Source organism: Myodes glareolus, chromosome 19 (assembly GCF_982192425.1).
Source record: "Myodes glareolus chromosome 19, mMyoGla1.1, whole genome shotgun sequence".
Lineage (NCBI taxonomy): Eukaryota > Metazoa > Chordata > Mammalia > Rodentia > Cricetidae > Myodes > Myodes glareolus.
This window is the reverse complement of record NC_142044.1, coordinates 44,981,852-45,009,553: the sequence shown is the minus strand read 5'-3', so window position 1 is coordinate 45,009,553 and position 27,702 is coordinate 44,981,852. Positions and strand designations below refer to the sequence as shown.

Genomic DNA, 27,702 nt, shown 5'->3' with positions numbered 1-27,702 from the left:
AGCAGTGCAACTCTACATCCCAGTGTGTACCTCAGATTCTTATTTCTGTTCTTCATCTGATCTTTTTTTTTTTAAAAAAGAATCACCTTTATTACTAAACTATGATTTGATTTTTATTATTTTTTGAGACAGAGTGTCACTTTATAGCCTTAGCTATAACTAGGGTGGCCTTGAGTTAATCTGCTTGCCTCTGCTTCTGAAGTGATGGGATTTAAGGTTTATGCCACTACACCTACCACTTTATCTGTTTTTAGACTCTGTATTGCAGATGGAGAACAAGCAAAGGTACCTCAGGACATATACAGAAGGCACATGTAGGAAATGCCAACTACAATAACTGAAATGCTTGTTTCATGGAATTCGTATCTTCCTACTTAAAGTTTGCCAACAAAGATTTAGTTAACTTTTTAAGATAGGGTTTCTCACTCTGTAAAATTGGCAGATTTGGAACTCAGTATGCCTCCTAGGCTTGTCCTCAGGCTTGTGATGATCCTCATGCTTCAGCTTCTCACATACTGAGCTTGTAAATGTGAGAGCCCCCACAAATGACTATAGATTTATTTTAGAATACAAGTTTTGGGTTATACCTTGAAGTCACTTGAATGAAGCCTATTCTCTTTATAATAATATTATTATATAGAGTCATAACTGTAAGGCAACAGAAGATCTGTATTCTTCAATAGGAAGATAGACTGTGTTTCTAGCTTTGCCTTCAGTTACTCAGAAAGACTCATTAGAGATTTAATTTATTCTTCACTCTCACTTAGATTTTACTTCCAAGTCCAAATTGCCCTGCTTGGTAATGGAATCTTTCTTGAGAAAGAAGTGTCCAAAGCAAGTGGTGTGTGTGAGCTGCCTCTTCAAAATACTGCTTACATCACCGGATACCAGGGCTCACCACTGTAGCAGGCTTTTCTTTTATGCCACCAACCTGCTCCCAAATCGTGACATAGAGACTTATTAGTTATGAATGCTCAGCCTTAGCTTAGGCTCATTTCTTGCTAGCTCTTTTAACTTAACCTGTTTCTCTTTATCTATGCTTTGCCTTTGGGCTTTTTACCTTTCTTTCCTTCTGTGTATCTTACTTTCACTGCTTCTCATGTCTGGCTGGCTAGTGACTGGTTTCTGGCCCCATGTGTGTCCCTCTCTTTTTTCCTCGTTCTCTTCTTCCCCTTCTCTCATTCTTTCCTATTTATTCTGTCTGCCCACCAGCCCCACCTATTCCTTTACTGCCTAGCTATTGGTTGTTCAGACCAGTCAGGTTCCTTAGGCAGTCAAGGTAAAACAAGTACAATAACTTCTTTACATAGTTTAACAAATGCAATATAAATAAATGTAGCACATCTTTACATAGTTAAAATAATATTTTACATCACACCACAGTACATCTCTTGGGTCCTGTGACCATTGGTCTGAGGTCAGCCTTTGGTGTGCATGTCCACCTCCAATACCAGGACTCCCTCTATCCCATACTCAGTAACTGTCCTTGTTCCTACATTTTGTTTTCTTTGAAAGATGATGGTTCGACTAAAATAGGTGTGAAAGGGTTCTGTCCTCTGCTAATCATTGTGGAAAGCAGATGACTTGGAGGAGGTAGGGAAGGTAAGTTGGTAGATTCCTGGTTGTGTGTAGTACATCTGATCCTTTGGCTTCTGTAGCATTAGGGTCTCCATCAGCTACAGTCTAGCATTAGTGAGTAGTGCTGTATGACAAGAGTGAGGCTAGCTGAAGACCTGTGGCTGGGAGTAGTGGCAGGGCACTGGTACCTGATGTAGGAGTCCCCTTTGTGTGCTATAATTGCCATTAATGAATAAAGAAACTGCCTTGGCCTGTTGATAGGGCAGAGCTTGGGTAGGGAGGGAAGATGGAACTGAAAGCTGGGAGGAAGAGGGGCAGAGTCAGAGGAACAACATTGAGCCACCAGAGACAGATGCTGGGAATTTTACCTGGTAAGCCACTGCCACATGACGATACACAGATTAATGGAGATGGTTTAAATTAAGATGTAAGAATTAGCTAATAAGAAACTAGAGCTAATGGGCGAAGCAGTGTTTTAATTAATACAATCTCTTTATGATTATTTTGGGGGTCTGAGCTGCCGGGAAACAAGTGGCCTCTTCCGGCCTCCTCCTACAGCTACCAGCAGCAAGTCTGTTTATCACTCATTATTCAGGTACTGTCTGCAGAGCCTGACAGACGTACAGAACTCAGGTTGCCCAGATTGAATTCAGTAAACCCTTCTTAATGTAGTTTTTAATGCTTTTGGGCTCCTGTTAATTGTTCTATTTTGTTATGTGTCCAAGTGTATTTCTGTTCCTGTTTAAACATCTTCAAATGCAAAATGCTACAAGAAGCTTAAAAAAAATCTTAATATGGATTGGTCAACCATCGAAGAACTCAGAGGATGTTTCGTGAAAGTAAACAGTTGCTAGGAGTGTGAATGAAGCTGGCAGGAGCTGGCTGTTTTCACCCTTAGAAAGGTGATGAAATGCCTCACTTATAAAAGGCTGTTATAAAACCAACAGGTCCCCATGGTCTGCTTATTTTAGGCACTGATGTAAGTGGAAAAAAATAAGTTAATAGATAAATAACTTAGTTTGTCTTAATTTACTAGACTATATGATGCATACTATACCATGTATACTATACCCGATTTTAACATTAGTGAGTACCAATAAAACATTTGTACAAGGATATATTTTATGAATTTGATGTTCAAAACAATTACATTCCTTTGTAGCTTGTAAGATTCTCTTACAGTGATTTTACACAACTTCATGAGGAAGATAAAGCAAATTTCCTGTTGTTGATATGACAACTTTTTTGGCCTTTGTTCACTAGGCTGTTGGAGGAGACTGCTTGTTGGTTCCCGGCTGCCCAGCCCTGAAATAATCACATAGAAACTATTATTTAAAACACTGCTTGGCCCATTAGCTCTAGCTTCTTATTGGCTAACTCTTAGATCTTAATTTAATCCATTTTTATTAATCTGTCTATTGCCACATAGCTATGGCTTACCGGCTAAAGTTCCCATCTGTCTCCAGCGGGACTACGTGGCTTCTCTCTGACTCCACCCTTCTTTCTCCCAGCATTTAGTCCAGTCCTCTCCGCCTAGTTCTGTTCCACTCCTCCCTGATCTGCTATAGGCTCAAAGCAGTTTTTTATTCATTAATGGTAATCACAGCATACAGAGGGAAATCCCACATCACTAGACCTTTGCTAATTTGGTCCTGAATAATAGTCACATTAAACCAATCATGTTCATTCTAAAATGCCAGTCAAACCTGGAAACTTGTCTTAAATTCAAAAGTAGCCTTTATCCAGTGAGTGCTGCTAATAACGACTGGTAGCTGATTTCTTATACTCACAACTGTGCCTTTAATAAATGCAGTAGGTTCTGAAATTGACACCTTTAGAACAGCTTGTGAGACATGAATGCAACTAGTACATTTGTGCGCCTCTTGCACCAAATAAATGGTCCTAGAAAGAGCTCTGACTTCCTTGTCCCTCTGAGTTGACTCTGATATATCAACTCAGGGTATGGTTCTAGGGCTGGCACAAGTGCCATCCTTCAAAACGTAGTACATCTCTCCCAGATGAGAACTTTGATGGAGAAACCTAAGGAGAGTGTCTTGCTGCAAGGAAGGAAAAAGAGAGCATAAATGGTCCCGACCAACACTTTTAAGCCCTGTGGAAAGAGAATTGATCAAATGAAGAGTTGCATCAAAGGAAAATGCTCCTATGACCATAATGGGAACTGTAATGCTTTGGATAGAGACCATGTTGCAGTCATTTAGTAAGAGTGCATAGTGAGATCAACAGATGTTTCTGCCCTAGATATAGGAGGTATAATTAAAAGAGAATAAACTTTTTATTGGTAGCCAAAAATGAATACTTTTTCCATATTTTTCCAAGTTTCAGCTTTTTAACCAATATTGGAAGAGTCAACTGTATTAGTTTGCTCCAAGTCTCTTAAGTGTCAGCCCTTATAGTCTTCCATCTGCCTGTATTTCAGTGCTCCTCGTCAGGAGATGGTAGAGCTCCCAGTTTAGGGGATGAATAAACATGACTGAATAAATACTGTTAAGTGTGAACAGAAGAACATAGTGGTGACTGAAAGCTGTAGGATACAGTGGTACAGAGTGCAATCTACAAGCTTTGCACAGAATTGATCAGCATCCATATGCTAACAATACTCTGACCCAATTGCTGCAGCTCTTTAGGCTGCTCAAAGATGTCCATTAAGCAGCACGATTATTCAGGTCACTGTTGCATCTCAGAGGGAAGTGCTGTTCTGGGAATGAAGAGTCATGCAGTGTTCTTCCTTTGCAGCCTCCCTTAAAAGGAGAATTAGATGGCTCCTAGTTGATTCAGCCCCTGTAGTTTGCCACTTCTAGACCCTGCCTCTAGACAGTGACAAACACTTGTGAAAGATCAAGCTGAATGTCTGTTTGAATCTGCCCAGAAACTAAGACATTTGTAATTCATTTACAAGTTATAGTGTTCAGAAATAGAAGGGTTTTATGTTTTTTGTTTGTATGTTTGTTTTTTTGTCAGAGTTGCTTGAAAATAATTTTAACTTTCTATTAAAAGAAAATAAAAATTTCCCTTCCTTCATCAGTTCAGTATGCTGTGTCTTTTGGGGAAAAAAAAATCTAGTTGGGTGTGGTGGTAACAAATCCTTGTACTTAGAAGAGGCAAGTGGAACTTTGAGTTTGAGACCAACCTAGCCCACATAGCAAGTTCCAGCGTAGCCAAGGCTACAAAGTGAAACCCTGTCTCAAAGAAAGAAAAGTGGGCTAGGTGATGGTGGTATACACCTTTAGTCCCAGCATTTGAGAAGCTGAGGCAGACAGATGTCTGTATATAGAGCAAGTTCCAGGATAGCCAGGACTACACAGAAAAACTTTGTCTCATAAAAAGAAAAGAAATCTAAATGATACTTAAGCCACCACCGAGCCTGTTTTGTCTGGGTTCTGACACTGTATACTCAGTGCCCCTAAATCAAGGACATTTGCTAGGCAGAGACTTTAAATAATTGCACTATTTTTTTTTCCTTTAGGTAAAACATAAGGAATAAAAATCTAATTGTAAGTTATAGTGGCTAAAGAAAGGTTTGGGTATAGAATGTACAAATGGAGATTTTATAGAGATAGGTTTTTATATTTTGTTTTTGACAGTTGGTGCATAGGAGGTACTTTATTTTCTAATTCTTTTGATTGTTTGGCTTTGTTATGTAGACAAGGCTATCTTGGAACACAGAGGTTCACCATGCTGCCTCATGAGTGTTGGGATTAAAGGCATCAGGAGGTACTTGTAAAGTGTGGGGTGGTTGAATGAATGAAGAGGAGCTAAAAGGAGCATTGGCAGGATGAGCAGTGTTGAACTTGTGGTTAGTTTTAAGAAAAGATGCTACAACGCAGAGTACTAGCCACTATACGATCATGGCGAGCTAGCGGAACGCCACGAAAAGAAATATATTGGTTTAAAACAAAATTACACCTGGAAACATTTGACTAGAATGCAATTCAGTTAAGAAATAGGATTTTTCGACATATAGTTCATAAATGTCTCAGCAGCATGCTAATTTCATCAGAAGGATAGTATCAGTATGGACTTGAGAACATGGTATACATCACCAGCTTAACAGATTACAAAGAATGTCATCTGAGAAATAACATAAAAGTGAGCATCAAGTTGAGGACTCATGGGTTTCCCCCTGTCCACTTTAGTGTGTCTCTGTTATCGTCACTGTTCATATCACTTTTGGGTACTCATATTGGTAAGACTATGGATGTAGATCTGACATTACTAAAGATACAATCTCCTTAATCCTCTGGTTCTTACAAATCGTGTAATTCTTTTCTTGCTTCTGCAAGGGAAGCAGGGTATATCAGAAAGTTTGATGGAAAGGGACGGGGTGAGAAATGATGTAATTGTATTATAGTAACAAAAATTTAAAAAAAGATTTTAAAAAATCAAAAAAAAAAAGATGCTACAGTTACAAGTTCATTGCTCCCTGCCTATATGATTTTAGCAATCCGCTTTGCTTTAAGAACTTCTGCGTCTTCAGCTAGGAGAAAACAAAACACTGGAAACAGACCCAGTGTGCTACCTTTGGGGACCTTGTTATAACAAAACTGCCTTTATGAAAAGGAAATGAAATTGTAGATTTTCCCATGAGGGAGAAATGTTTTTACATTAGAGAACGTCACAGAAAAGTGAACAGTAACTTCTGTCACCATGAGTGTCTCAGTAATTCTCACGTATGTGCTGTTGGTACACCACATAACTGTTACCTGTTCTGCAGGTTACAAGCCCAATACAACTCCCACTCTCTGGAATTCAGTTGTCATCTGGTTCTGCTCCTTTTCTGGAAGCCTAGGGAAGATTTTATTGCCTTTTTTGAGCTATAACTACCTACATTCTTTGGCTTGTGGCCCTTTCTTACCTGGTCCCGTTTTCACATCTCTCTGAAGCCTATCGTTCTGCCCCACTCTGAGAGAGGACCTTTGTTTTTAATCAATATGTATGTTGAAAATAGATCCATCCCCAGGTAATTAGTACATTCTCTCCATTTTGAGGCTTACCACCTATGCAAAGTATTAAATGTTTCTGATTCTAGGGATTCAGATGAACATTATTGGAGGCCTCAATTCTGTACCTGTAATCTTTAGATTGCTATGGTACAGGAGTCTAGTAAACACTAAATGGCTTTCAGGAAACGTGGATTCTAGCCAGTCATTGTATCTCTTGGATCTGTGTTACAAGTAAAGAGTTGGTTAATGCTTCTGAATCTGCATTATATACTACAATTGCTTTTTTTTGGAACATGGATTAAGAATTTGTCCTTTAAGTTCCTCCTGGTGCTTCTGGTTTTCAGACTACACTTTTGAGGACCCCTGAACTTAACTGTTTGTAAGGTGTCCTAATAATTTCTGTAGGATGTCTCTTTTTTTTTGGTACAGTGTAGTACTTTTACTGTGCTTTTTAAATTTTATTTTATCTATATGAGTGTTTTGGCTACATGTTTTTATGTGCACTATGTTAGTGCCTGGTGCCTCAGAAAGTCAGAAAAAGGTATCCCCTGGAACTCTGGATCTGGTGTTAGAGATGGTTTCAAGCCACTATGTGGATACTGGGAACCAAGCTTGGAACCTCTGGAAGAGTAACAAGTTCTCTTGACCACTGGTCCATCTCTCCAGCTCCATGTCATGCTTTTAGTTGAAAGAATAAAATAGCATTTTACTGATGTAATTTTCTGGTGAGGAATTCTCTGTTTTCATGAAAAAGACAAGACATGTAGTCTGGGCTGTTGGCATACAAAAGAGTTCCACAATAGCCCGAAATGGAGTATAACAAAGGTTTATTTACCTGAGAATAGACTACAGAAAGAGTAGTGATCCACATTCCCCTGTTGTGTGCTGGGAACTGGAACCAAATTCAGCAGCCAAGAGACCTGCACATGCTTTTTGTCTGTATTTATAGTACATGAGATCACGCCCAAAGTGGGCTGGTATCTTAAAGGCTATTGTCTGAATGAGTTATCAGAGCACCTCCCCCTTTTGTCTAAATAAGAGAGTTCTAGGCCTAATACAAAACTATATACAATAAGAACAAATGTCAGATATTGTCTAGGGAAAAGGAGGCAAAAACATACATATAAATTAGAATTATAACCAGCATGAACAACATTAAACAAGAAACATAATAAATGTTTCAGTAGTTATCCTATCATAAGAAGGCTTAAGTCTTATATTAAAAATGGCTTGGCTAAGTCATAAGGGGAAAGTAACTATGACTATCTAGTCTTCAACCCCATCGAAGGCCTGAGAAGGGAAACAATATTACTTGAGTAAACAGGAAGTGCAATCAAGCAACTTCCAAAAGGTACAAGAAATGACAGACAACTGGGGCAATCACCCAAAGTCTCATTTGCAACACAGGGGTAACCAACTTTGGCTAAGGCCTAGAGTAAGTGATAGACCATTTTCAGAGGCAGGAAACTTTTAAAAACTGTCTTACCCTGTCTTGGCAAGGTCTGGCAGTCATTTTTCTTGTATTCTGCTTGTCCAATCTGGACACAGTACATTTTGTCAGTGGTCAAGGCATGGACAGTTCTTTGCCCAATGGCAAGTTTTGCCAAGAAGAAAACAAGCTCCAAGTGGAATGTCTTCAGTGACCAACATTCTCTTGGTTTTAGATTGGTGTGATCCTGTCTCATGTTAACAGAATCCTAAGTTATTTAAATACCATATTCTGTAGTTTTCTATACACCTAGAAAACTTAACAAACATGACTGCAAGTTTGACTATTATAAATGACTATTAATCTGTAATTTTTAGTTATACTTTGTATTTTAAATGAGCTGCACAAATACAATACCTTAAACAAGAACAGAAATATACACAGTATAACAATCAACCTTAAGTACGTATCAGTAGCCAAGATCCATACCAATACAAAGTATTCATCTTTATATCATATCCTCTTTTATTTATTTATCTATTATTTTAAGAAATTGTGACCATTTATCACTTATAATCAACCCCGTTTATATGTAAATTTACATTTGTGAACAATCATTTTGGGAATTTGGGTGTAGTCTCCAAACTGCTTTCTGCTTTTTGTTGGGTGAAGTCTTTCTAGGGTTTTTGCAAAACTTTTCGGGGGTCTTGTTCCATCAAACTACCTGGAAGGAATCCACGGGTTCTCATCTTCTGTGGAAGCAAAAGCAGAACTGCTTTTCCAAAACAACATATTCTTAGACTCAAATTTTGAAGTCAAGACACTATGTATGTGTATGTATGTATGTATGTATGTATGTTGGTTTAGCTTAGTAGCCCCTAGAAACAAATATTTCTGCAATCAAAAAATTCAAAGAAAATACAACAATATGCATAATAGACTCTCTGTGTATATTCCATCTTTGTGTGACTTATTTTTCTTTACTCTTTTAATCTATGGCTGTCTGTACTCTTTTATATTATTGTTATGGTCTCTTTAAACATTTTGTTTTATTTTTTGAAACTATTTCTTTTTATGACTGTCTATACTCTTTTTCTTCTCTCTCCCAAGCCTATGTACATTTATCCAACACTGTGACCTATTCAGGGGTCATTTTCATCTGAGTCTGTCTTTATTGTATATTTGTAGTCATTTTCTGACCAGGAGTACTTTTTTTTTTCTTTAAAAACGTTAAGTGGGCGTGGTTGTGACCAACTCCACGGCCCTGTTTTTTTCCGCCCAGTCCAGCATGCTGGAGGCATGTTCACTACCAGCGCTGTGAGCTATACTCACTGCCCTAGCTCCAGGGACACAGGGGTCTGTGTCACCACCATTAAGCAACTTGCCCTCTGCTCACAAACTCCATTTAAATGCTCTATAACAGTTCCTCCCCAAAGAGCCAGAGCCATTCCGTGATGCTAACACAAAACAGGAAGCCACCTTTTAAAGAAGCTTGCAGCCAGCAAATAGAGCCCATCTGAAAAAAAAAATGCAGCAATCAAGAAGCTGTACTTTGCTCCCTGTTTTGTGGCTCTAGAAGCTCTCATTTTTAAGCTTTCTTAGGCTTTTTTAGGTCTTATGTGGACCCATGCCAGATGGTGGGCACCAGTTTGTTGGCATACAAAAGTTTCACAATAGCCCAAAATGGAGTATAAAAAAGATTTATTTATTTGGTTATAAACTCACAGAGTAGCGATCTGCAATCCTCTGTGTGCCCTGGGAACTGGAACCAAGTTCAGCAGCCAGGAAACCAGTGCATATTTTTTTGCCTGCATTTCTAGTACATGAGACTATGCCTAAAGTGGGTTGGTATCTTAAAGGTTATTGGCTTAAGGAGTTCCCACAGCACTGGGCTGTTTGTGATCAGATTGCTTTGAGAGGTTCTGTGAGGGGCAGAACAGCTGATGTTGAAGTAGGAAAGGAGCAGGCGTCCATTCCCAGCCCCTTGTCTACTCTGTCATCATCTGTAAGTAGCAGTAACAAGGCCACTCAATGGGTGATTGTTCAAGTTTTGGTCAGTAGGACTTGTATCTCTGGCCTGTAGTTACCGTGACTGACAGAACAGCAGCTCTGTTCCAACCACTGTTCTAACTCCGCATTCGTGCATTCAACACTTAACGTTTCTGTGAAGTGAGCACTGTGAGTATTTTTCGTGAAGATGGACTGAACAGAGGTCAGGAAATTGGCTGGTAAGACATCATGAGGCAGTGAAAGAGTCACTTACAGCATAGTTGTTTAGATTTTAGTCTGTACACTTAACCCTTCCTTGTCCAACTCCACTCAGATTTTTCTGTATCTGAAAAATTAGGATATGTTGACTATAAGTTGTAAAATTAATTGAAAAGAGTGTGTCTGTGTTGTTCCATCACAAGTGTGGAGGTTGATGGTCCTTGATCTTTGGGTTGGTTGAGTTAGTGCTCAGCAGTGTGACAGAGTCCAAGTCTCTCATTCTTCTGCTCTTTTGTCCCCACAGCTGGGATTTGTCAGGATTGTCTTTTTGTGATTAGGCAATTGTCACAGATCCTGTTGTTCTATACTCAAGAGAGGCTGAACAAGATGGTCTGGTTTTCTGTTTGGTTGGTTTTGTTTTGAGGTAAAAGTACCAGAAGGGCAGGTCTCACTGTGTAGCCTTATCTGTTCTGGAACTCACTATATAGACCAGGCTGGCCTGAAATTCATAGAAATCTGCTTGATTCTGCCCCCAGAATGCTGTTGTTTTCCAACTAGTCCATATTTAAGAGCAAAACTGTTGCAGAAGCACATTTGCTTGCAGACTTTGAAAAGTACTTGATTTATTCATTCATCAGTGGCTGCCATGAACTGAGATTCATCTTCCAAGATGGAGAAGGCCTGAAACTCAAACTCTCTGGATACATGAGTGTTTGGGTACCTTGAGTAAAAAGGTAGACAGCAGGAACAGCTGGCAGTTTTCCACTGACAGGTTGGCCATACTCTTGTTCTTTTGGTTTGGCAATGAGACCTTTTATCCTGAAGGAGTAATAGACAGCGCTCTTAACTGACCTTGTTTTACTCTAGACTAAATGATCTTTGCTTTCTTCTCATAGGCACAAGGATACATGGTAAACATTTAGTGATTATTTGCTCCTAAATTGATCTTGGTCCTCTTAGTCTTCTGAGAGGGAGGCTTAAGTTTCTGCATCATTTGTCTCTGATAGACATTCTTAGCTCTGACCTAATGCTAGTCCTGTCCTCTGCTACTTTACCTTTCCAACCTGTACAATGGACAGGTACATTTTCTATCAGGTGACTGCATTGTTAATGTTCATAACTATCCCATCCTGAGACATGGTGAACATTTAGGCTCCATAGGTACCAGTATTCTGGGAGCTTAGCCAGCTCAGATGTGAAGGTTTAAGGAGCCACACACACTTTATTTTTCATAGAATCAGGAACAAGTGTCTGTGTCTTCTGGTTAGCTTTTCTGGGTGGGTCATAGCCACACCCAAGAAGGATAACTAATCTGCATATTTTCCTTAGCAGGGCCACATGTGGTTGCATTTTGATAATGTTGGTGGGATTGACAGAATGAATACTCACAGCAGCCACATGGAAGTGGTAATAGAGATATGCCCTGCTTAAAGAAAGTCTGACCATATAAGGAGGAGCATTGCAATTAGAGAATAGTATCTCGCTTAGCCAGAAATTCATGGCAGGTTTCCTAGTACATTTAAAATAGGATTCATGTATAAAAATACCATTTGTGTACAGGAACCCATATTTTCTGGAAAGAAAAATATATTTGTATTGGGCATTTGGGATAAAGTAGAGCAAAATTAAAAATAAAATCTTAAAAATATAAGAACAAGGAACCAAATTCTACTTTTAATTGTAAAAGTGTGTGTTTGTGTGCATGTATACTTTAACTCCCCATCTCCACAAGATTTCTATGGCAGAAATAGAAGCAGGATCTGTAGGCATTGCATAGTAACAGAGGAATTTACCAGTAGATCATGGGAGTAGCTAAAACAGGTAGGTCTGGTATACCCACTGTAGGGTAGTACCAGAGTAGCTACACCCATGGTGTGTCTACCACATGTATAGTGTCACTTACTTGCCTTGGTGTGTTTTGTTTGATTTGAAGTTATTTATGAGGCCTGGCCTTAAAACAGTCTGCTGGATCTCTTCCCATGGTGTGGTTAATGAGTGGTGGTTGAGAGATGGATCAACCTATCCTACCACCACAGATATCTCTAACCACAAAGGCCATGCTGAGGTCTAACAGATGAGATAAAGAAAAGCCTGCAAGAGAGGGGCAGGTCTGGAGTTACTGACATGCTCATTTCTCCCTTTCAGAAATGCTCCCACTGCCAGGAGGCTGGCGCTACCTTGGGCTGCTACAACAAAGGCTGCTCCTTCCGATACCATTACCCATGTGCCATTGACGCAGGTAAGTTGGGATCACACACACTTCTGATTTCTAAGGTTCAGATGTTGCAGCATGTGATAGCACTTCATTCATTTTCACTGCCTAACGATTTATTGCTGTGTTGGATTTACCTTTTATCAGTTGATGAACATGGGGTTTGTTTTCAGTTTTCACTTGTGTGTCATGCTGCCACAGAAAAGTCACACACAAGCCTTTGTATGATCATAGGATTTCAGTTCTCTTTGCATGTTAACTCCATGTTTAACCTTTGGATAACTGCCATATGGTTTTCCAAAGTATTACATTCGAACCAGCAATGTATTAGGGTTCCAATTTCCCAAAATCTTTACCAACCATACTTAGGTGTCTTTATTATCACTATAGACATCCCGATGGGTATGAAATGCTGTGTTGCTGTTGATTAATTTTGTACATATCTATTAATGTTAAGCATCTATGTATTTATTGTCCATTTGTACAGCTTCTATCGAGAAGTGTCTATTCCAGTTTTTTTGCCCACTGTTAAATTATTTTATTCTTTTTACTGTAAAGTATTAAGAATTCTAAGCCCCCCTTACCAAATACATGGATTGCAAATATTTTCTTTCATTTCTTTTCACCTTTCTGAAGGTGTTTTTTGAAACAAGGTCTCATGTAGCCCAAGTGGCTTCAAACTTGCTTATGTAGTCAAGGATGATCTTGAACTCCTGATGCCCTACCTCTACTTCCCTAGTGCTGAGATTACAGGTGTACACCACCATGCCTAATTTACATAATACTGAGCATGGAACCCAGGACATCATGTATGCTAGATAAGCACTCTACCAACTGAGATAGACCCCCAGGAAAAGTTGGCTCTTGATAAAGTCTAATTCATCTTATTATTTCTTTTGTTAACATCCTAAAGTAATAAACACCTAATCCAAAGTGGGGTTTTGGTGATCTTTTTCCTAAGAGTTTTAAAACTTTAGTTCTTTTATTTTAGTATTTGACTGTTTTGCGGAATAACAACAATTCAGATCTGTTTTTTGTGAGCAGTTATCTAGTTGTCCTACTTCAGTTTACAGAAATGACCATTCTTCTGTCATTGAATTTTGTCATTTTGTTGAAAATCACTTAACCACTGTGCTTGAACTTATTTCTTGATTCTATCCAATATTCCACTATCATGATTACTATAGCTTTGCAGTAGGTTTTGAAATTGGGAATGGTAGAATGCTTGCTTTGGCATGTTTGGTCTCCAAGTATGCTCGCTCCTCCTCCAAAAAAATAGGAACAAGAAAATTGGAAAATTTGTGCCTTATTTTCCTCCCAAGATTGTTTTCACTATTTTAGGTACTTCTTTGTTCCATTTGAAATTCATGATAAACTTACACGTTTCTGTGAAAAAGAAACTATTAAAATTTTGATAGGAATTTCACTGAATCTGTAGATGAATTGGAAAACACTATTATTAAAAAGTAGATGGAAAGAAACAGTACTGAGCAAAGTAACCCAGACAAATACTACACATTTCTCTCATTCAGATCTTAGATTCTAATTTTTATAGTGTGTGTTCGTGTGTGGGGGTGTGGGTGTGAATGTAGGTCACAAAATTAAAAAGGGGACTGTGAATGGAGAAGTGGTTTTAGCAGGGAGGAAAAAGGAATCATAGAATACATGTGACGTGAAAACGGAGTACTGGTTACTGAGGGGAAAAATAAAACAGATGGGGTACAGGAACAGGGGAGAGTTAACAAAAATAATTTTGGGGGCTGGAGAGATGGCTCAGAGGTTTAGAGCACTGGATGTTCTTTCAGAAGACCCAACATCCACATGGCAGCTCAAAACTCACTGTAGCTCCAGTTTCAGGGGATCTGAAAGCCTCACACGGACATGTGTGCAGGAAAAACACTAATGGCATATAAAATAAAAATAATAATTTTTTTTTAAAAAAAGGAAGTGCTATAATGGAATTTGTTTGTTTTATGGGGAGTTGTAGGTGCACTAGAGTGACAGATCCTCTATCATGCTCCACTTCATTCCCTTGAGACAAGGTTTCACTGAACTTGGAGCTCATCATTTTGTTTGTTTTGAGCTGGGCTGGATCCTCTGGTCTCTGTTTCCCGTTCCCCCAGCATTGGGATTACATACTTGGTGTCCTAGTTAAGTTTCTCTGTTGCTGTGATCACACTGACCAAAAACAACCTGTGGAAGGAAAGGGTCTGTTTCATTTTACAACTCTGAGATCATGGACCATTGCTAAAGAATGTCAGGACAAGAACCTGGAGGCAGGAACTGAAGCTCAGACTACAGAGGAATGCTGTGTACTGGTTTGCTTTTAATGTCTTGATCAGTTTTCTTTTTCTTTCTTTTCCTTTTTTTTTCTTTTCAACTTATTACTTTATATGTATGCATGTTTGCATGTATGTGCACCGTGTGCCTATCTGATGCCTTTGGAGGTCAGAACTGGGTATTGGATTCCTGAAACTTGATTTACAGATGGTTGTAAGCCACCAGGTGGGTGCTGGGAATTGCAGTCAGTGCTCTTAACCACTGAGCCATCTGACCTCCTTAACTTACTTTCTTATATAACTCAGGACCACTTGTCCAGGAGTGGCACTGTCTACAGAGGGTTGGGCCCGTCAAAACCAGTCAGTCGTTAGTCAAGAAAATGCTCCACAGACACACCCAGAGGCCAGTCTTATGAGTCAGTTTCCCAAATTAAGTTTCTCCTTCCCAGGTAACTATTTGTATTGAGTCAACATCCTCTATGTCCTTCTTTTCCTTCTATGTCTTTTCTCCAAGTTTCTATTAGAGGCACTAAAAAGGAAAAGAATTGTATAGAGGTTTTTAAAAATGTTGAATATAGGCGTTTGTGTGCAATTACTTTATGGGCATGGCATTGACTATAGGGATAGGTAGGAAGGAAGTAAAGAACCTTGAACCATTGTTTTATGGGATTTGGGTTTTGGACTTTTGTTTTCCTTTCTCCTTCCTTATACCTCTACTTGTACTTTTTTCTTTCTCCTCCCTATTTGTTTTCTTGAGATATGATCTCACGTAGCCCATGTTCACTTCAAATTCACTATGTGACCGGGAATAACCTTGAACTGATCCTACTGTCTGCTCCTAAGTGCTGAGGTTGTAGGCATGTACCTTCACAATTGACCTCATTCTCCCTGCTAGTACGTTTTCATGTTGTTTCAGCTATTCACCCTAACTTGTGCTTAGACTGTTAAATCTTTTTAAAGTCAAGCAGTTCCTTTTCTTTATTATATTCATTGCTTGTAGTTACATGAGAATATCTGGTTTTCTTTACTTGAAGCTTCTCTTAAATGAGAATTCTGAAGTGTATGGTTTTGAATGAGGGAGTTATGCAGTAATTGACTGTCCCAGTCAGTGCCTGGTCTCCCACGCAAAGACTGTTCAGCAACAGAAGCTTGTACACTTTGACAGGTAACCCCTTCGACTTTCAGCATGCCTCATGTTTACCCTTAAATATCAGCTGTGATGGCAGCAAGGTTTGCAACAGCAAGGGCCTTAGAATGCTGCTTCCAGCTCCCAGTCTATTTCTGTCTATTTCCTGGTACAGTTTCTCAGGGGTAAAGCATATTGTTCACTGGAATGTTCCACAGTAATAGAAATGCTGTAGACCTTTCTGCTCAGGGGTGGAGGTGGGGTGGAATGGTAGCTTCACCCATATGTGACCATTGAGTACTTGAAATGTGGATAATGGGACTAAGGAAACTGTGTGTGTGTGAGAGAGAGGGGGAATGTTAATCTATCAAAAAATTGGGAGTCAAAATACTAAGTTAAGAACTTGAAAGATCAGAGAACAGGGAGCAGCTGCCAGTTGCTTCCTACCTCTTTTTTTCCTCTGTCCAAAAGGGCTGAGATCCTTTCTCAAAAAGGATCCTTCTGAGATCTCAGAAAGGATCTCAGCCCTGCTTTACCACTTCCTGTTTCCTCTCTCTACAGTCCTTCAACAGCTAGTGGCTAGTTCTGCCCTCTGACTCCAAGAAAGGTTTCTTTTTTTCTTTTTTTGCCAGAATACAATCAAAATATCACACATTTCCCCATTTTTGTCTAAATAAAAAGTGAAGGTTTTAGCTAACATACTAAAACCATATATAAGTACAGTAATTATATACACATATATAGGCAATGATTACTTTTACATGTCTAGTACATTTGCATTTGACAAATCCAGAGAAAATGCTCCATTTCTATCCTTTCTTGGTGAGTCCAAAGTGTTGTACCTAATTCACTTCCTATCCTAACTTGCATTACCAACCCAAAACTATCTTCTTTTAAATGTCTTTCAATCATATACCCTTTATACCTCTTTTGTGAGTTTCTTTTCTGAATTTATTAACATGGAAAACTATTAATTGTTTAGTCTTTAACTTGACATCAGAGACCTGAAAGTGATGTAATATTACCCAAGTAAAGAAGAAATGCTCAACATCAACTCCCAAATTGAAGAAATGATAGAAATAGCTGGCTGCCTGGACATTCACCAAGGTTTCTCTGTAACGTTGGGGCATGTATCTTTGGCCTGCAAGCCTAGAATATTTGACACTTTTCTGTGACGCAAGATTTTTGAAGTACTGTTCTGCTTTTTCTTGGCAAAGTTTGACACTTTTGTGTTGTGCTTGTCCAATTTAGACAGCATACCTTCAGCTTGAAACAGGGGCAGTTTCTTGTCCAGTGGCTACGAAGACGTAAACTCCATATGGAGTTTCTTCAGTGCTACCATCTTCTCTGAAATAGATTGGTGCTGCCAGGAGCAGACATGTCTTATTGTCATTTAAAAAAAAGATTTGCATGTTATTAAAACATCTTAAATGTTGTATTCTGTAGGTCTCTGAAGTGTTTGAAAATTACCTGTCTACCTAAAATATGTCTGTTTGACCTTGAAAACATACCTAATGTGACTACAAGTTTGATTGTTATAGGTGACTAACTACTAGCCTGCATTTCTTTATTATCCTTAATAATTTGTGATAATACCTTTCCAGGACTAGAAATTTGCATTACATTTTAAAATGAGCTGCATAGGTACAATACCTTGAACAAGAGTAGAAATGTATGCACAACATTTTCTAACAAAAATAATCTTAAATTTATATCAGTATTCAAAAATATTATAAATAAGAGTAGAAACATACAGTATGACAAAAATAAAATTGGACTCAGTATACAAAAATTCAAACCAATGTAAAATATTTAAAACTAGTAGTCCTTTTTTGGTTTAAAAGTAGATTTAATAATCTACCCTCTTACTCTATCATTTCTATATCCCCCTCTTTTCTTTTCAGAACAACATTCCTGAATCTAATCTCCTTTTTTTCAGCTTTTTTTCCTGACCATTACCAATAACAAGCTGTAACCAACTCCCCTAAATGGTGACAAATATTCATAACCCACCAAATGATCAAAAATCACTCACCCCACGTCTTGGGAATGTAGGCATCATTATTTTATTTTTGTTTTATAATTTTTTGTTTTTATAATTATAAAACATCATTGTTTTATAATTATTTCTTCTTGTCTGGGGACGATGGCATCTTTAGGGGACTCTGAAAAAAAAAAAAGAATAATTATCAAATCCTGGAAGAGCTATCTGTATCATTTGTTGTCCAGTCTCTATGTAATGGGAAATGCAGGGCTTGTCTCAAGTCCTGGGTAGAGTAGTCTGTGAGACTGGACCTTCTCACCTAGCCACCTTGAAATTGTCCCGAGCAGTTTATAATCCACAGCCCATCTTTGAGTATTGTTTTGTTTTTCAGCTTAGTGGTGTTATTTTATTTCTGGTGGAGTCATCTTTGTGGGGCCCCACCCTCCATTTGGAGACTTCAAAGATTGCTGTTAGGCATGGTCCTGGTTCACTGCAGAAAACTTAAATATTTTACATGTTGTGCAGCAGATCTCGAAGAGGTTTAAGGACCATAATTTGTTATGTACATCCAGAGTACAAAAACTTAATTCCTAGTTACCTGATAGAAACTCAAACCCAAAGTCATGTATAGAAAGCTAGATGAAGCCTTTTTTTAGAATTAGTTAGTACTCTGTATGACCATTAATATGACAAAAAGTTTAATGTATATATTAATTTTACAAATTTTTAAATGATAGTTATACCTTAAGAGAAGTTTTAAAGAGTCAAAATAAACCAAAGACTTATGAGATTGCTGGCAATAGAATAGTCCCTTAATTTTGGTTTTTCTTCTGTCCCATATCTGGTGGGTCTTCTGACTTGAGACAGAGATTTTGGATTTTCCTTTTAACAACCATGGTTGGGTTTCATGGAGAGAATCATACTCCAACTCCAAAGACAGCTCTACTTTTTAATTAAACTGGTACTAAAGAAGACCATTTGCATTATGTCTGTAGAGAATAGCAGAAACAAACATTTGGGAAGATTTATGAAATTTTGTTCTGTTGGAGATGTGATATACCAGTAGACCAATTTCCTCTTTTTCTTGGGACATTTTCTCTGGATGATTCATCCTTTTTCTTCAAATGTCTCATTTGTCCCATGGTCATCAGTTCCTTAGTTGGATGCCTTCATTCTCTTGAAAGGACAAAAGCAAAACCCTGTCCCAACCCTAATTTGGGAGAACTTCCTTTTTGGCAAGTTATATCTGATCACGTGAAAAGCATTTGTCAGTCTTAGAAGTTAGTTTAGATTGAATGGTCATGCTGTTTCTTTTCTTTTTTTTTTTTTTTTTTTTTTAGTAATTTTATTAAATTATAAAAAGTTTCCATTTACGCCCCTCCTCCCAACGCCCTCCCACTCCCCCCGGTCATGCTGTTTCTTGAGCTATCATCTCTTCTAATCAAGAGATTTCTCTTGTTTAAATCTAGTCTTCATCATATTTAATTTATGGTTTCTCTTGAAAGTTTTGTTTTATCTTCTAAGGCTGTTCTATTATCCAGAACAATATGGTTTTTTTGTTGTTGTTGTTATTTTTTTTTTAACACAGTGGAGGCATTAAGTCCTTTAATTGCTTTGGGGAGGAGTTTCCCCCATGGTAGCAGAGAATGATTCAACCAAATTTGACATGGGGGTATGCAAAAGGGCCCCCCCAAGCCATTTCCCAATGGCAAAGGGTTACCTTGTTTGTCCCTTGTTGATCTACATTCATTGGTCATAAGTTCTTTGCTGCACCTTCTGCATACTCCAGGAGAGGGGAGTCTTCTCTTGGTATTATTGCTAGAAAATACATTGTTTCTAGGAACACCCTGCCTACTTTTTAGGTGACCCTGTTTACTGCAATTGAAAACATCTGACATTTTGGGTTTTCTTCAAGTCATTGGAAATCACCTCTCCTATCCAAGCATGATCATGATTATGCAATTCAATATTGACTATCTCAAATCTATTATTCTATGGGTGCTGACCTTGCCTTTAAAGGCACAATTATCCTTTTGCATTGTGAATTAGCATTTTCAGAATCCAAAGATTCAATTATAATTTGTGTTGCATCTGAATTTGGTATCATTCTATTTATAATTGAAGTCAATCTTTGTAAGAAATCAGTGAAGGTTTCTTTTGGGCCCTGTATAACTTTAGTAAATGTCTCAGTTCTTTTTGACTTCTTCAATTCTGTTCCAAGCATTCAAAGCTGCTGCACGGCATAGAGTCAAGATGTGTTCATCATATGTAAACTGTCTCTGTACATCAGTGTAACCATCCTCTCCAAGGAGTTGGACTTGGGAAATTTTTATACCTTCAACCCTACTTCTTTGTTCAGTGGTCTTAGCCTCGCCAGTTCCTCCACTGTAATTGAGGACCAGATTCCAGTAGCGCTCGATAATCAAGTCTCTGCAGTCTTGTGGTAGAATTCTATTATTAGTTGACCATGAATTTAACATCTGCTTCACAAAAGGTGAATGCATACCATATGAGATTATCACTTCATTACATCTCCTCAAATCTATTAAACAGCCTTGGAGATGTCTGTCATTTGGCAGTTGGTCCTATATGGTGACTAGATAAATTAATGTTGGTTTTTTGATAACCTTGGGATGTTCCTCTCTAATTTTATAATATAATGGTGAGGTTGGTTCTCCCCTAAATTCCTCTGTGTTTGTCTGAATATCTCTATTTTCTGTTTTTTAAGTTTTGTAAGTTTTGTAAGGCTTGTAGCTTATCAGTCAGAATTGCATTATTTTCTTTAGTAACCTTTCTCTAAGGCCTGTATCTTGACACTCATATCAACCAACTTTTTTAGGGATAAAACAATTACCAAACCAATAACATTTATAACTGACATTATATAAATCTCAGCTAAGTTAATTATTGCCTCATTTGAATGTTCCATCTTAAACCATCCATTGTGGAATGGTTTATATACAGAGAGAGACCTAAACTCCCTCTATCATAATAGTGTTTCCCATCTTTTAATGTAGGAAAAAAAATCTCTGTCTCTATATCTCTCTTAAAACTAATTTTGCCCCTTTAAGAATTCCAAGGTGTTTCACCAAATGGCTGATAATGATAAGTATAAGGCTGACACGTCTAGGCAGAGAACACAGATGTTACACAGCCTGGCTGAGGACAGCTGCCACTGATAATGTGTCAGCATCCTGAAGAAAGGGTTCAGAGAAAGCCCACAACCCATGGGAAAGAAGCCAAAGAGTCAGCCATCTGAAAGGCAGACAGAGAGGAACATGTGAAAGCAGCATGTGTGACCAACAGGAAATGAAAGCACAGAGCTGCCTGAAGAAGGAGCTGGCTGGTGTCAAGGGGCTAACTCTGGTGGACTTTGGGGCTTCTGGAGATTGCTGTAGAGAGGCTGCAACAGGAAAATCCCAGACTCACTCAGAGGGCTTGGGGGAAAAGAGGAAAAGCCAGCCAGCAGCACAGTGACTTCAGTAGGTGCAGCTCTGGTGGATACTGGTAGCTGCAAAGCCTCGAGCAAGTGACTGTTTTGTGAATTGTTGCCCCAAAAGTTGGGCACCAGATGAAACATTAATTAATCTTTATCAGTAAAAATTTGGGAGTCAAACTTTGGGGTAAGAACCTGAAAGATCAGGGAACAGGTAGCAGTCACCATTTACTTCTTACCTCATAAGTTCCTCCGTCCAAAAGGGCCAAGATTCTCTCTCAGCCCCGCCTTACCGCTTCCTGTCTCCTCTCTCTACAAACTTCTATGATCAGCTAGTGGCAAGCTCTGCCCAATAATTCCAAGCAAGTTTTATTTATCAGACACAATCAAAATATCACAGAAAAAGACAGTTTTCATGACAGAGTTTCTCTGTGTAGCCCTCACTATCCTGAAACTCACTCTGTAGACCAGACTGCCTCGAACTCAGGGATTTGCCTGCCTCTATTCCCTGAGTGCTGGGATTAAAAGTGTGTATCAAAACCTCCTGGTGGAAGTTAAAATTTTAAAGTTGAAATCAAATAGCTGTGTATGACTCATAGCAGAATAGATCTTAATAAAGTTCGGGTAGTATGGCTAGGGGTTTTAGGAGATGGCTTCTAATAGAAGCTTGCCAACCCAAACCCACCTTATCAAAAGCAAGACCTCCACTGAGAGTAAATAAATGATGCCTGTCTCTTTCTCTTCCAGTCTTGCATGCGTGCCTACCCAAACTCTTCATTCCACCCCCTGCCCCTGTTAATCCCATAGTGTCTCTGTTTAACAAACCTAACCAAGTTTTCAGCAAGGGAGAGGTCTGGTTCAGGGGTGTGGTATGACTGCCTCAGCTGTACTCGGCTCTTTATAAGTGCAGAACTGGTATCAAAGATGCAGCTTTACAAGCTGTAGACACATCAGTCTTGATAATCCAAGTTGCAAGGACCTTGAGGTCCTGCACAACTCCACAGGCCTGGATCCTGGATTTTTGTGCTTATTCCATTGTCTCCTCAGGAGTTCTGTGTAATATGCCTTATATTTAGGGAAGGTGTGTTCATTGACCCTGATTGATTTTTTTTTTTAAATTCACAGTCAAGATAAGTCTCTGGGTTTAAGTGGCCCTAATTTATTGGTGGAGTAACAGTATTACGTTTTCATCTGTGCCTTGCTGCCAGCATCCAAATCTTTGAAGAACTCTTGATAGCTTTGAGAGTCTTTGTTTCAGATGGTCCTCTGACTCTTGCAACTCCCACACCCAGTGTAGTCCCACATTTCTGACACCATCATTAGATTTTCTGTGTTGGTTGTTAAGGTTACAGAAGAGTTTGTTTTCAGATAGAGGATATAGTTAAAAGAACATAAGTTCTGATTCTGAACAAATGTTGAACACAACAATTGAGACAAGGAATAAGACTGTAGTAGCTCATTAATAATTCTACTGTGTGTGAAGAATCTTGCCTGGGAACATTTTTCTTTAACTCTCATGAAGAAACATAGCTGGACATTTTTCTCTCTGCTGAAGACTTCCATGTTTGAGTAATGGGGTCAGAGCCTAGGGTGGGTTCATGACAAAACACAAAGGTAAGGCATCTTCTGGGAGGGGCTTTATCAGCACTGAGGACTCATTCCTCCACATGCTTTAGGAGTGGCCAACAGGCTGTAGTGTCCATCTCTACTAGTGTAAGGATGATGTGCTGAGGTGTGTAACATGAGGGGTCGGCTTGTTGGGGTTTTTGTCCTGCCCAGTTCCCCCAGCTGTTTAGTCCCAGAGAAAAATCACACAAAGGACTCTATAAGTTGTAATGCTGATTGGCCCATTAGGTCAGACTTCTTACTGGCTAACTCTCACATCTTGATTAACCCATTTTTCTGATCTATGTTAGCCATGTGGCTCAGTACCTTTTTCAGTGGGGCAGCTCACATCCTGCTGCTTCGGTGATCTGGGCAGGAGTGGGAGGAATCAGCTTCCTCCTCCACAGAATTCTCATGCTCTCCTTGCATCATTTCCACTTCCTGTCTGGTTTTCCCACCTACACCTCCTGCCTGGCCAATCAGCGTTTTATTTAAAACATGATTGACAGAATACAGACACTTTTCCCGTACCAGAGGTGGCTAGCCAAGCTGGTGCCTGCCTGTGTCTGGTACCAAGGAATCTAAAGGACAGTGGATAGTGTATATATGTATATGGATGGTGTATATGTATGTGTATATGTGTATATGGATAGAGTATATGGATAGTATATATATGTATGTGGATAGTGTACCTGAGCTTTATGGACCTTGTTAGGAAATACTGAGCAAAGTAACCCTGGCCTTTAAGCTTAGAGGGTAATGAAAGTATGGAGGTGATGGTTGTTTCTGGAAGCCATCTTGTTGACTGATCCACTTTGTGAGTCTTTTCTAGCTCATGTGATCTGATGAATTGTTGCTTTGTTTTCTACCCTATAGGAATTCTGACCAGGCCCTGTGTACTGCAAGGTAGTGTCAGGGCCGTAGAAAAAACAAATCAAGTGATTGTTGCTGGCTGACCACGTGGGGACCTGACACCTGTCAGAGTCCTCATTTGGGATTTCACTACACTTGTTTGTACTCTTCGCTCTTACCTCAGTAGCACTAGGGCAGTTGGATTAATCTCCCCTCTACCCTTCCAGCTTCTAAGCTTTCTGCCTATGTTCTGACTTTTGCTAAGAGTGGAATTCCAGTTCCTCATGATTCACAGATTTGTATGAGAAGAGAACAGAGCAGTGGTTCTGCAATGGCAGAGGTAGGCACATTCTGTAAGACTTCTTCAGGCGAATTCCATCTCCCCAAGTAATGTATATTTATATTATTTTAATTGTGACTATTTTTTCCTTTTAACTCAGAAAGAAACATTTTCTAACTTTAAGAAACATTTTATTAATGGCCTGTCACAGCTGGTCACACTATTCTTTTATTCTGAGGGTGAATAAACCCACTTGTGCCTTTCTGATGGTACCTTTTGCAACTGACATGGTCCCTATCCTGAATGTTTTTGTAAACTCTGTGGCATTATGGTGGCCAAGCTTCACAGGTGCCATGTTTGACTGGACTTAGAGATTGGTGGCACAGTCTGCTGGAGACTCCAGGTGAGAAGAGAATGCTTCCCTGAGCTTCAGTTGTCTGCCTCCTCCTGTTCTAAACTCACTGGCAGATTGGAGCAGCAGGAGTCTTGGTCATGCTATGAACGTGTGGGTTTTTAATTAACATATTTTGCTTACTGCTATGCTTGTTGCATGCCGGAGGGAGGGGCCTAGAGGTTAACTGAGTTCTGGGGCCTTGATCTGAGAAAGCTGATAGCTTACTCTGTAGTTGAGGTGATCTGAGACTCCATAGGCAGGTAATACTGAAGTGAGCCAAATTCTCCAAGTATCTTAACTGTTCAGGATACTGAGGACCTGAGAAGTTTTCATTTGTGTTTTCCTCTGCTTACATTTGAAATATGTGGCTATATAGGCTGCTAATCTGTGTCTCATTTTAAACTGGTTAAATAGTAAACTTAATAAGGTAAGCACTACAGCTTATTGCTGTGGTGCCTGAGAGCTCTCTGAGAGCGCGTGATCAATATTTATTAACATCCTGCCACCACATCTTGCACCAGTGACCTGACTGTCAGTTTCTCAGAGCTGTGATGTAGAGAGTGAACTCATTAATTAGATTTATCTGCCCTGTTCCATACACCACTCTTGTGCCTTAAAGCTGGACTTACCTGAAGGCACATGTATTCTTGGCTGCCATCAGGCATGCTGTCACTGAGTTAAAAGTTGCAATATATCATTTTTTTCCCTCCAGGAATTAAAATCACCCTTATGAGACTTTGTTTTCCCTCTGAAGTGTGCCATGCCTATTGTGTGATCACGTCAAAAGTGTCTTCTTGTGTCTCTAGGGGCTGTGGGATGCAGGTGACAGCCGGGCTTCCAGGCTTGGTCGCCATTCTGTCTTGAAAACTGACTCTCTTGAATAAATGCAAAGGGGGAGGGTGTCACTGTATTTCAGGTAGTTTTTTTTGTTGGTGGTAGTGGTGGTGGTGGTTTTTTTTTTTTTTTTAAGAAAAGGTTTTGCATTGATCCTATGAGGTTAGCTGAACACAATATCTTTGATGCTTAATTAAGCATTGCCATTTTGGAAATATAGAGAGAAATCTCTAGTGGAAATCACCCTTTTCTTCCTACAAATGAGTCTCTGATATGTTTTGGAAGATTTCATTTCAATCTTTTTGGTTTTTCAAGACAGGGTTTTTCTGTAGCTTTGTAGCCTGTCCTGGAACTCGCTCTTGTAGGCCAGGCTGGTCTTGAACTCACAGAGATCCACCTGCCTCTGCCAAGTACTGAGATTAAAGGTGTGCACTCAGTCCTTTTTTTAGATGTATGTAAAAAAAAAAAATCCTGGTTTTCTGAGACAGGGTATTTCTGTAACTTTGGAGCCTGTCCTGGAACTAGCTCTTATAGACCAGGCTGGCCTCAAATTCACAGAGATCCACCTGCCTCTGCCTCCTGAGTGCTGGGAGTAAAGGTGTGTACTGCCACCACCCAGCAAAAAAAATGTTAATGAAATTTAAGGTTTAGTTACACATTTGTATATCCTGGTTGTTGGAGTGATTTTTGTGTAACTATATCATGGTTGTTTACCCTTATCATCAACCACTTTTTTAAAAAAATACTAATTTTTTTTGTGATTTGATAACATGTTATTATCATAGATGATTTTGGTTGTCACTGATGTTTTCTTATTAGAAAGATAGCAAGACAGGATCTGAACTCCAGCTGCCATGTGAGCACCCCATGGCAGTTCCCTGGAAAACCCACTAAGCATAACAAAACTGGGAAAAAGTGTATGTGTCCCATGGCATCTGACCTTTATGCAACTACTTTCATTTTTCATTTAAATAAAGAGTATTGCATATATACAATCAGAAATAAGAAAGGAAATAAATCAGTATTGAGGTGTCTTATGTTCCTTTCTATCAGTTTAGCCAGTATAGCCCTGCCTTGGTTGAGCATGCAAAGGCTCATTTGACTGTCTTCTTGGTTTTGTAGATTGTTTGCTGCATGAGGAGAACTTCTCGGTGAGATGCCCCAAGCACAAGGTGAGTCATAGACCTCTGCACTCTTAAGTGAGACTGGCTGTGCAACTAGAGAATAAGGGTAGTTCCCTTTAAAAGATTTAAAGTCCCGAGCATTGAAAGACTTGACCCATGCCTATCTGACCAACATATACCTTTAGCTGAAGCTCTCTCCCAGTCTTTGAAAGTTAGGGGGTGCACAAAGCTAAAAGAATCCCTGGGGCAGGGGGCCAACACCCTTCATGGTAAGATGGGAAGAGGTATGGTGTTTTGAGGGGGATGTCTGTTTAATACAAGAAATTAGAAGATCAGACTCAATGAAACTATTACTGTTTTCTTTTTGAGTTTACTAGAACTCTACCTAGTTTATGGATCAATTCTTAGTGAGTTGATACAGGGCCTGGTATAGAAACATATCTTTGTCTAGGAAATAGAGTCAACCCCAGAGCTTGGGGAAACTCTCATTCTCTCCCCAGTAGCACAGCAGAAGCAACCCAACAATGAATAGGGATGGGTTGCCACTGACTCATTTCCCAGTGTGCTTAAGTGGGGCTTTCATGGTCATTCCCTTTAGGAAAGGTGGAAAAATGAAAGTAACTCATTTTTTGAGATGCCACAGAAGGCCAGATGGGGTAAAGGAGGAGGGTCAGGGTAGAGAGCTCTGCTGCCTGTGTTTCCTGCACTGCACCTGTCTAGCTGAGGTTACACTGACATCTGGTGGTCATTGACCACTCAATCCTCAAAAAGGACCAGGAAAAAAAAAAAGCAAAGGAACCATCTGTAGAAAACTGACCTCAGAATGCTCCTGGCAGACTCTTACGTTTCCTTCTAAGAATGCTTTCAGAGGTGGATCTCAGGGTCAGACAACATTCTCTCTATTTTTACCTGTGATCACATTTTGTCTCAGAAAGCCCCATCTGGGTGTCTCCTGTTTGTCATTCAGTACTGACTCTGATTTTTATTTCCTTTTCCATGTGCCAATCCTTTCCTTTCCTTACCACTACCCTCCCTGGTTCCGACTCTGTATTTTCTGTTCTGTCCTTTTGTCTTGTCTCCCCTTGGCTTTGGCCGGCGTCAGCCTCCCCTTCCGTGCCCTCTCCTCCCCTTGCAGAACAAGACCGCGAAAGGCAGCCTCAGCACAGAGCAGTCGGAGCGGGGGTGAGGGGGGCAATGTGCACGTGGGAATGGACAGCAAGCACAGGTGAGTTGGGGCCTGCTGGGCTCCCACCACCTCCTCACCAAGCTCCATGTGTGTCTGAGCCTCCAGCCTCTTATGGCCTCAGACTGTCATGTGGATTTTTAACAGTGTCAAGGGGTTAAACTGATTGTAGTGAGTGTCTCTGTGCAGCCATGAGAATGCAGTTCAGAAGATATGG

General features: G+C 39.5%; 1 protein-coding gene across 6 annotated transcripts in view; it reads left to right on the top strand.

Annotated features, from left to right (window-relative positions):
• Tcf20 (transcription factor 20) overlaps positions 1–27,702 on the top strand; it is a 93,946-nt gene that overhangs the window by 61,473 nt on the left and 4,771 nt on the right. For 3 of the 6 annotated variants that reach the window (XR_014997898.2, XM_085678485.2, XM_085678487.2), the window contains exons 3-5: positions 12,322–12,415; positions 26,301–26,350; positions 27,405–27,527. Coding sequence is in view for 5 of the 6 variants with exons in the window: in XM_085678485.2 (XP_085534611.2) it covers positions 12,322–12,415; positions 26,301–26,350; positions 27,405–27,488 (228 nt within the window). In the remaining variant the exon portion in view is untranslated. The remainder of the gene's footprint in view (positions 1–12,321; positions 12,416–26,300; positions 26,351–27,404; positions 27,528–27,702) is intronic. The other 3 variants (XM_085678489.2, XM_085678491.2, XM_085678492.2) reach the window with 2 other exon arrangements.